Source organism: Carassius gibelio, chromosome B9, assembly GCF_023724105.1.
Source record: "Carassius gibelio isolate Cgi1373 ecotype wild population from Czech Republic chromosome B9, carGib1.2-hapl.c, whole genome shotgun sequence".
Classification (NCBI taxonomy): Eukaryota; Metazoa; Chordata; class Actinopteri; order Cypriniformes; family Cyprinidae; genus Carassius; species Carassius gibelio.
This window is the reverse complement of record NC_068404.1, coordinates 19,870,786-19,881,539: the sequence shown is the minus strand read 5'-3', so window position 1 is coordinate 19,881,539 and position 10,754 is coordinate 19,870,786. Positions and strand designations below refer to the sequence as shown.

The 10,754-nt window shown below is 38.9% G+C and overlaps 1 protein-coding gene across 1 annotated transcript; it reads right to left on the bottom strand.

Moving 5' to 3' along the window:
* Positions 1 to 124: 124 nt before the first annotated feature.
* Positions 125 to 10,480, bottom strand: ccdc80 (coiled-coil domain containing 80). Its single transcript, XM_052566046.1, has 7 exons — positions 8,261 to 10,480; positions 8,014 to 8,170; positions 4,766 to 4,902; positions 3,851 to 4,002; positions 3,667 to 3,770; positions 2,366 to 2,449; positions 125 to 821 (listed from the first exon to the last, which is right to left on the bottom strand). The coding sequence occupies exons 1-7, from the start codon at positions 9,902 to 9,904 to the stop codon at positions 508 to 510; spliced, it is 2,592 nt and encodes an 863-aa protein (XP_052422006.1). The 5' UTR covers positions 9,905 to 10,480; the 3' UTR covers positions 125 to 507.
* Between the last annotated feature and the right edge of the window lie 274 nt (positions 10,481 to 10,754).

The window sequence follows — 10,754 nt, the reverse complement described above, 5'->3', positions numbered from 1 at the left end:
TGCTTAAGAATATATTTGATATACCTATATTTGAGTGCCTTCAAATCTCAACTGTATTCTAAAAAAGTTCAGCTAAAAATAGAGCTGACTTGCAATGTTTGGAAACATATATCAAAAGGCATGATAGCAATACAATATATTTTTATTGAAATTAAAGTACAATTTATACGTTTATAAATAAGACACAAAGCGACAGTGCTCTTTAAAAATAGAGTAACAATATCAAAACATTGTTTAACAAGAAAAAGCAGGTTGTGACCTTTAAAAACGATCACTTCTTATAGAGAAGACATCCAATAAATACAAATGTTTTGTTTACGTCTTTATCTACAAAAGAGTTTGTCCATAGATGTAAAACGATATACCCCAACATTAAGAGACAGATGTAAAGCAGAGGAGATGCATCTTTAAGAATGAACAGCTCTATACGATAAATGTAAAACCAGTTAAAAGGTAAGTTTTTAGTTATCTCCTACCCTGACACTGTCTTATGGAAGCGTAATAACCCTAATAACCCTGATGATAACTATCCTGGTACCCCTCATGATAGCCATGGTGGTAGCCATATCCACCGTACTCATCCTCCGGGCAGCGCATGCCTAGAGACTGCTGGATAGCCATCTCCTGTCTGCGGAGCTGCATGGAGTCGATCAAGTCATAGATGATGGCCATGGACCACATGGGGGACGGGTACCAGGACTTGACATTTCCATCCTTTCCCACCAGCAGCATGGAGAAGTATTCGGGACTGATCTGGAAATAGTTTCTAATGTCCCTCACTAGAGTGGCAGAAATGCCCTCGCGCTCCACCGTTGCACTTCCTGAAACACACAAACGTGCGTGTCAAAAAAACAGGTGTGCAGGTGCACATAAACAACATATGATCGATATACAGAAAATTGTGCCTTTTGTTCACCACAAATGACTTGGCACTGATTAATGGGATACTGAACTTCACATTATTTGATAGATTTGAGTTCAGCATGTAATGCAATATTTTTTATTATAAAATGTTTGTTTTAGCTGAGCCAATGTGCATGTCATCATTCATCATTAGTGTAATTTAATAAAGTTATATAAAACATAATTATACCTAAAATTAGCTTTTACTGAATTAAAAAAAATCTTGCTTTCACCGTCCACAGTTTTCTTTTTCTGAAGTGCTTTATGCACTTTCTAAGAGAATACTGAATTAGTTTTTGTCCTCTTTTCAACCCTGTTGAATCTTCTGCCACCTTTAAGGGAGTTTATTAAACATTTAATTTTGTTTCCACTTACACTGACTTTGTCAAGCTTGACAGTTAAAGTTGGTATAAAGTATAGTTAGTATATAGTTAAATAGTTACTGTTCAAAAGTTAGGGGTTTGTGAGATTGTTTTATGTAAAAGTACAGTAATAAACTGTAATATTACCATGGAAAAATTCTTTGATTTTTAGGAAACTTTTTAACTGTCGAAATGAATCAATCAATACAGAATTAAATAGAAATTCTAGAAGTTATATCTTTCCACCATCTTTCCATCCTTTAGCAAAACTCATATATGCACATCTGACTTTAAGTAAAGGGCTTTTTAACATACATAATATTACAAAAATCTCTGATGGAACATTTTCATAGAAACCAGATTTATTTTTATAAAACCAACATGTTTTGTCAGTTATTGACTTTGCTTTTATCTTACATATGGGTCCTGCCATGAAGTCTTCAATGTCAGCACTCTAAATACAGCTTCACTTTTTGATCTTAATGCATCAGACAGACTGCTGATGCAGTCTTTCAAAACACACAGGAGCCTCGGTGCCAGTGAACGCAACACTGTCTGAAGTTTCAACAATAATGGAAAATATGTAAACACCTGAGTCCTTTTTCATTTCGGTCCTGCAAAATATAATTCCTGTGAGAACTGTCTGGTCATTTCTGAGCCAGGCTGGAGCCGGAGAGGCTGACTCATCCAGGGAATGGCCTGAAACCAGAGGCTACTGGCTGCTTTTGACACCTAAAAAAGCAGCCAGTGTCAACACAACACCACCACATCTAACATAACGTGCTGATTAACCCTTAACTCACTAAACACCTGCCTGTCCGGAGGTATATTTTCATCTAGACTTTTCTTTAGAATTTGTTTACTACAAGTGCAAAACAATCTGTTTTATATGTTTCCTAAGACCACATTGAGTAAGCATCTGATGCTTTTAAAAACCATAGCTACAAGTGTTTACATAACTGTAAAAAGGTCTTCTTGCACCTCAAAGTCTAAACCACATTTTACTGTAGGAGTTTACTGGTAAGTTTCATTTCCCAAAAGTGTAGGTTTTTTTTGTTTGTTTTTTTTTTCTTCTAGTGTTTCAGCATCAGTGGTCTTACCATTGATTGGGTAAAGCTCCAACACTCCTCCCATGTCTATCAGTTCTGTTCCCACCAGCTTCAGTACTGATACGTGGCGAAGACCTGCAAATCAACCAAGACAGAAAGATTTTTTTCTCAAATCTGAATTTCAAGCCTGAGTTTTGAAATGTTTGCATGTTTGCTGCTTACAGATTGTTGGTAATGGAATATGTGTGGGATGTATTAATAAACAAAGCTGTTTCTCAAGACATTTAAGTCCGACTTGGACAGCGATATTCAAACCTTACGTCAGTTTAAATGGATTTTTTTTTTGGTTCATGCCTGTCAAACACTGTGATTGTTCTAAGATCTTTCCCTGGTCACATTCTGCCACATAATTATTATTTTTATAGAGCTGAGTAAAGACGTCAGTTTGTAAGCAAATTTTCTAAGAGCTCCCTCTGGTAATTTCTGAATGTTTTTTGGAATAGCAGTTTAGAATTTATGAGTAAATTAAAGTATGTGGTTAACATTATTTCAGGAAACTTTCACATTTTGTTCCACAACATAAATTACTCACAGTCATACATCTAATGTGAATCCTGTAGCCTCAGGTTTCTAAACTGAAGTTGTTAGTTGCTATTAACTAGTTTATTCAAAACTAGCAACATCTCTTTATGATTTCCAAAGGCATTTGATGTGGAATTTGACTAAGGCTACCCTTCACTATTAGCTGTTCCAGGTTTGTTGACTGGATGGGGTCAAAACTTTGACCAACAGGTATGAAATTGGCTAGCAAACCACCACTAATAAATATACTATTTGAATGTCAATAAAGTTCACCTACTCTATGCAGAGCTATATAATCCATTAAAGATGGATGCTGAATAGTTAGTTAATTACAGTTAATTACATTAAGTTATGTGCTTGTCAGGATTTCTGGGAAAAGACAAAATGGCAAACATCCACTGCTGTTGTTTCAAGCTTATTTTCTGGGAACATTTCTGAATGTAAGTATCATCACAAATACACATTGTTCTTATCAAGAAAAATTCCACATCCATTACTCAATGGAGTTTATGAGAGCTGGCTTAGTCTGAACTACAGTAACAATAATCTGGTTTCAATCTTCACTGAGTGACAAGAGAAAATCAATGCGAGATATTATCTTGGCAAACTTGAGACACGAGAATGAAACATTTGCAAACCCCTCAAGATTCTAGAATAAAAATGTCCTCCCCAAAAATGCAATGTGTATTTATGTGCAATAATGTTATCTGGCATTTTTATCCAGATTCTCCTTCAGTGACATCCGAAGGTTTAGTTATTGTTATTCTTACCCAGGTTGCATGCCTGGCTGTTTAGTGAATAGAGCTGTTGCTGATAGGCCCATTCCTCATCATTTGGTGCAGATATAACAAACAACCTGCGTCTCCAGCGGAACCTAAAATCGAGTAGCCCAAAATCATTACTTGTAAGATTCCCAGCAATGAATCTTTTCAATAGAAAATGCTTATGAACTACCTGGAAAGAAAGTTCTCCAAGGATCTTGGCTTGTCTTCTTTTTTACACGTCACCCCATCACGTTTCTGTTGCTCCATCTCTCTGATGCGTGATGAAAACGTGTCGATGTAATCAAACACAGCCTTCATCGCAATCGGCACCTCATAATATTGCTGAAAATAAAAAGATACACAAAACAAGCTTTCATAGAGGGCTAGAAACCAAGATATCTTCACTATTAAGGGGATTTTCTCAATAGGTTTTGAGCAGCCACGAATGCCAAACCCAAAATGATGTGTCAAATCAACAGAGCTGTCAAGAATTCTTGACATTTTTCTGCAAACCACAACAAATCTGCTGTTCAAGCAAGAATGCAATCCAAAACGCAATGTCCAGTATCAAGATTCTTTTGACTTTGCAATTTTATTTTTTTATTATTATCTTATTTCTCTATGTAAATTCAACTATAAGTATTAATGCTTTATTTGCTATGCATTTGATTTATTTTATAGTAACCATTACTTTGAACCCAGTTAATGAAGGCATACATAATTCAATGAATATGGATGTTCAAACGTTCTTAAAAGTCTCATTTACAGCGACGGTGATGATTCCTGTTTATTTGTGGGCAGTTTATTTATTAGCATAGTCAGTTGCGTCGACATTCAGCTCTCACAATTTAGTTCAAACACTTCATGCCCAGAATTAACCAAGTATTCGTGGGTGTCTGACTGGCTACGGTTCTGAGGATTTTCAATAGATTTTACTGTCTATCCGCTGCCTGACTGCACAGTGGCTTCTTTGTGTATTCCAGCTGTCTGCAAACAGGACTCAGCTTTACACTGGCACACCTCACGTACGCCTGAAAAGTACTGTGGAAGAAGCAAGCTTTAAAGTGGTGAAAATGTTATATGTGCCAAGTTACGTGTCTTTTACCTTGGCCTTCATGTCCAGATCTGTGAGGACCATGTAGAAATCACTGTAGGTCATTCCGTACTCCTTCCTCAGCTCTGTGATGAGATCCTGGTTCTCCAAATCCTCCTGTTTCAGACCTTTCATGGGCTTGTCATTCTCTGCAAAGACACCACACAAAATCCCACAGACTGATCAACCAACCAGAGAGATAAATACAGAAGATTACAGATGGCTCCACAGTCTGCTAGTTTTGTTTTGACTGCAGTTCAAAGAGACATGCGTGTCTTTCATAACATGCAGAACCCAGGGCGACCCCTCCAGTGGGGTCAACGCTGGTAGAACTCGGGACAGTGAGGCTCTCGGCTATACGAGGAGCTCAATGCTGTTCTGCTGTTTGTCTAAATGGAAAATCACCAGACATGCTGTCTTTTAATGAAGTGCTGCAGGGCCTTAGGGAAGGCAGCTCTGTGTGTTTATTCTGGGAACATGGCTTCCTTTGCTATACAAGAGACAGATAAAAACAGAGCAACTCATGTGAAAGACCCTCTTTGCTCTGTGGAAACTCTGTGGGTGCGTGAGACAGCACGGGAAGACGCGGCCAACCCAAAGTATTTGTTTTCCTTTCCGCAAAATCCAAAGAATTTCTCGCTCTGATTTCCAGTGGACAACAAAACCGACTGTTTAAGGCACTCCACTTTCAGCACGGGAGGTGAACTACAATTAAAAACCAATCAAAGCAGAGCCGGAATGCTTTTTCTCCCTCTAAACATGTGGTTTTCTTTAAATAAGATCTTTATTTATCTCTCAAGGCCAGAATATATAATAAGGAGGCTTTAGGCTCATGTACTACTTGACTAGCACTATATAAACAACAACTAGGAATCTGAATATAAAACAAATAAATACAGTTTCTGAATAATAAGGATAAAATGAAATCCCCTCTCTATGGAGTTACATCATAAGAATTACAAACGGAAAATGAGAGATTAGGTTTAGCCTCAGCAACTCTCCTAATTATATATGCCTACCATAGCCACAGCACAGGACCTTTAATTGTGGTTTAGGAACCGTTGATCATACAGTCAGTCATGTTTCCTTTTCTAGTACCTCTGATGCTGCACTAGAACCAGTCACAGTGAGCTGGCAGGCTATAAATGCTCAGAATGTGCCAGGCAGATATATGCCTTCATAAAGAGCCTTATGTGTTCACTTAGCTCTCTTTAAGAGAGAGATGTTTATGAGCACCTGTTTTGCTTCCATTTTTCCATCCTGCGGCAGTGAGAGGGACCCCTCGCATAGAGCTATTTGACGTAGACCAGACTGATGAGTATATGGAAGAAAAGTCAAAGCACTGACTCATTCAGACGTAGGATGGATGATGACGATGTCATTGTTAAACCCTTTCAAAGCATTTTGTCTAAACGCTTCTAGAATCTAACTGTGTGACATCTGGTGACAACCAGGGTTGTGCAAAATTTTGAATTAAAGAATTAGCTTACTTTCAAATGATGAGTTGAGTTGGAACTATCTATCTAGCTACACTATATGGACAAAGTATTGGGACACCCCCTTCTAATGAATAGGTTTGACTACTTTGATTTCTATGAATACAAATCTTAATGTTTAAGCATACTGTATAATGGTTTTGTGCTTCTAATTGTATAGCAACAGTTTTGGCAGGACCTTTTTCTATCCAAACATGACAAAAATAAATTACTGATTCAGTCAGTGTATTTATGTAAATGCAGACCTTGAGCCAAAAACTCATCACCATACATCAATGTCTTTTACATAAACTATATGGACAAAAGTATTGGGACACCCCCCTTTTATTTCCATGTCTGTTCCAACAGTTTTGGAAGTGTCTAAAATATATACAAGTGATTGGTGTTTGCCGACAAGTTTTTGGCTCAAGGTATGCGTTTAAAGTCACAATAGAGGTGTTCAGCTGGGATTATGACTTGGCTTTCTGCAGACCAGTCAAGTTCTTCCACACTGCACTGAATCAATCATTTCTTTTTGAAAGGTGTCTTATACACAGAGGCATTGGCATTTTAGAATAGAAAAGAGTCCTGTCCAAACTGTTGCTATAAAATTAGAAGCACACAATTCCCTACTATGCTTTAAGATTTGTACTCATATCAATTATTAAAGTAGTCAAAACTGTTCATTAAAAGGGGGTGTCTAAATACTTTTGTCCATATAGTGCATCTATAAGGCCTTTAAACCTCTTTAAATGTCATTCATAATTCCAAATACACACAACCCTGGTAAAAACAGATAGGTAGGAAGCATTCAAAGCTAAATTTCAGGTAAAAATCTGGTGCTGATTATCTTAGCATGTCTGAGGGAGTGAGCTATTTGTTTGAATCCAACAATACTCAGTGTTTTTGAATTCAAGCCATAGACGTCCCTGCTTGTGGAGCAGTTCCACAACAACACTGACAATGAAGAAATTGTAAGAATGTAGATTGTTGTATGCTTTACCAATCTACCCACCCTGCAAAACTGTCTGATCTGTCAAGAGCTAAAACTCTCCAGTCAGAATATCAGCTACAAAGAAAACAGACATTTTCCCCATGTCTTGGATAATGAGCTAGAGAGAATAACGTGCCAGGGCAGACTCTCTGCACTCTTCCATTTGATTCATCTAGCAGCATTCCGTGACACTTGAACAAGTACCATTCACTCCATTCCCAGACCAAACTTTAAGATCCTTTGCTTTGAGGTTCTGTGTCATATGAGGTCATAATCTGGAAAAGTGCTTCCCTAACTTACAAGTGAGTGCCAACTGTTGGATAAAAGGCGCTTTTTGTTTGGCAAATTAAAAGCCCTTAATCTCCAGCAAAGGAAAATGGCTTGTGTTTATCATATCCATCTTCAGTCTAACCATTCATAGTTCCATGTCACAACTAGTAGCTCTCAAAGAACAGGAAACAGTTGTTCTTTTTCATGAACGTTGCGGAATTTTATGATGGGTGAGTTCAATTCGGCTCAGTGGGAATGGATGGAATGCTCTGACCGGAACTTCCATAACCTGGGTTTAAATGTCCATATGTCAAAACATGACATGGATTCTCAGCAGTGCTTGTTTAAAAATGAGGAAAGCAAAACATAGGAAAGGATAACAGGAAAAAGCAGGCAGTGATGAAAACACATTCTCCTATCAGTTTTAAAGTTTTTTGATGCTTTTTCCATGGTTATTATATGGTATATATTTGATATATGCACATATATTTATTTTTTTTAACTAGATGAATGTGGCTTACCAAGTTGGTAATGATCTATTTTCATGGTGCTATTTGTAAGCATGCCGAAGATGGTGATGATGGAGACCTTCCTGATGGCCATCTCACACACATGTTCCAAGTATTCATCCCTTTGCTGAACATACATGGTGTTCTCCTCTGTTGGAGAGGTGATCAACTGAAGTGAAGAGTTTGTAACAGAAGAACAGTTAATAATAAATTACAGAAATCCACATTTCTTAATCAGACTACTTACAAAGCTACTCACAATTAGTCTTCTTTTGCTTTCAAAATAGTCCAGAAAGGTTGCCAGAGTTCCTTTAGGTGGCGAAGGGGGCGGCGGTGGTGGTGGTGGTCTTTTTGTTGGTTTCTGATACTCTTCTTTCTCATGGATCTTTGATTCTTTCTTTCCATTTTTCTTACCACCCTTTCCCCTCCTCTCCGTCTTGTCCTTCTTGTCCTTTTTCTTCTTTTTATCCGCCCTGCCCTTGCCTTTCTTGGCAGGCACAATTTCTTCCTCCTTCTCTTCAGGATAGATGTTGGTGGGCTCACCTACATCATATTTCTCTTCATATGTATTGCTAATTTCCTTATCGCCATTTTTTTTCCTTGTAGGCTTAACTTTAGGCCGTTTATGTTGTGTAGGTATTATGCTGGAATGTCTGTGGTTGTATTCTTTTTTATCTGTGTGGTTGTCCCTGTATTTTGCGGTGTCATCTTTGGTGTAGACGGGAAGGGTTGTGGGTGAGGTTGTCTGGTGTCTGTCTCTACGGTTGTAATAGTACGGCTCAGTGGTGGTCTTGTGTGCTGGGATCCATTGAGGGGTAGTATGAGCTCTCGTCGTCCTTGGAGTGGTGGTGGTCCGTGTTGTGGTTGTGGTCGGCCGTGTTGTTGTCGTCGTTGTAGTGGTGGATTGGGTTGTAGTTGGGGGACGTGTGGTGGTGGTGGTGGTTGCTTTGGTGGTGGTGGTAGTGGTCGTTGGTCTCGTTGGAGTTGGAGTAGTTGTTGTTGTCGGTCTTCGGATGGGTTTTCGCACCTCTTTTCTCCTCTCCGTTGGTGGGTTCACTTGGGGGTCAGTGCTGGGTACACCCTCGACCACCTGCCCCTCCACCCCAGCCCCTTTACACTTCTGGACAAAGCCTTTCTGCCTGACTTTCTCCATTTTGCGAATGGGCGACTGGTCGATAACTTCGTACATCGCTTCCAGTCTGACAGGGTATGGGTAGCGTTCTTCTACCTGAAGCGTCTTCTTAAGAAGGACCATCCCAAACTTTCCTTTTTCTAATTTAAGAAAGTTCATGAGCCTGGGAATAATAGTTGTATCTAATGGCTCTTCCATCACCTTTCCTTCATTAGTAATGCGTCTGATTTTCCCACCCAATTCCCCTTCCTGGTGGAACACAACAATCTGATGCACGTGCCGCTCTGCTAATTCACAGTAAACATCAGGTTTGAGAAGACTCATCATCAATCTGAAGTAGCCATCAGAGTCGTGAGGTGCAGAAATAACCAGCAGGCGGTTTTTTCCTGCAAATGACGCCAGTAAGTTTGGAGAACCAGCGCTGCTTGGCATGCGGGATGCTCTGGCCCTGGCTCCAGGTGTTCCATCATCTTGCTGGATTGGGTTCCTAGACTCACCCTGTGCTGGTCTCCTTTGTGCCAAGACCTTTCTGGATTGGACGTTCCTGGTAACATTTATACCTTCATCTCCCTGCATCTGCTGGCGTCTCTCATAAATCGATGAAGGAGAACGTGTTTTCACGTAACCCTGTCGTGATTTGTTTTGTTTTGCTCGTCTTAAGGAAATCAGTCTGAGTTTGGCTTGTTTATCGGTCGGGCTGCTCTCTGACATGTAAACAGCCCATGTCAACAGACACAAAACACCGAAACCAAAAATGTACCTTCCCCTCATATTTGAAAACTTTAATAACACTTAAGTCAGTAGAGAGATGCAATCCAGTAAAGCGTCATAAGATCCAATTTATTTTTTTAGAAGTGTTTATAATTCTGATGCTCAATGCAGAACAAGGCAAAAGTTATTTAAAACCATAGTTGGGTACTTAACAAACAAAGAAAATAATTTTCTTTAAAAAAAAGAAAAAAAAAAGACAAAATCGGTCAAGTTAAATCGACCTTGGTTTTACCTGTAAGTGCGTCTAGGAAACATTTCTTGAACAAGCAGCGCGCGATCTGGTTGGATCAGTGCAAATAGGTATTTACCGCTACCCAGCGCCAGATTTTCTCATCATTCCTGTATTAAAATGCATACAATCCCTTAATCATCTGGAAATAGATATTAAGAAGTAAATCTCCGGTCCTCAGTCAGTTTCGAGAAGTTTGACACGCGCCACTTCAACACAATGCACGTTGCGAAAAATGAGAAAAAAAGACAGAAATACTTCCAAAAGTTTGGTAAACTCTCTGTGCGTCTCCTTATCACTGGAAGCTTTCCCAGACATGTCAGAAAGCAACAGCACAGCAGCCTCCGTATCCTCTGACGAGCTCACAGGACCAACCCATGCAGCTCAGGGGTGCCAGTGCGCGGAGATTTACTCCTGCAATCAGAGTAAGTGTAAAACCTGCAAATACTTCAATGAAAAGACCCGTTTCATAAATAAGAGAGCAATATTTATGAACAATAAATTTAGAAAGTGCAATATTATAAAGACAACATGTAGTTTCTAAAATGATGAAAATTGTATTTTCTTTTTTCACTGCTCTTAAAGCCAAAGAAAATTATTTAAATATTATATTGAAAATGG

What these genes read in the sequence shown, in the direction of transcription:
- ccdc80 (XM_052566046.1), bottom strand. Translation starts at nt 9,904, where the DNA reads ATGAGGGGAAGGTACATTTTTGGTTTCGGTGTTTTGTGTCTGTTGACA. An exon ending in AATAGATCATTACCAACTTG is followed by an intron (nt 4,903 to 8,013) that starts GTAAGCCACATT and finishes GTGTCTTTGCAG; the next exon opens with AGAATGACAAGCCCATGAAA. An exon ending in GGAGCTTTACCCAATCAATG is followed by an intron (nt 822 to 2,365) that starts GTAAGACCACTG and finishes TGTGTGTTTCAG; the next exon opens with GAAGTGCAACGGTGGAGCGC.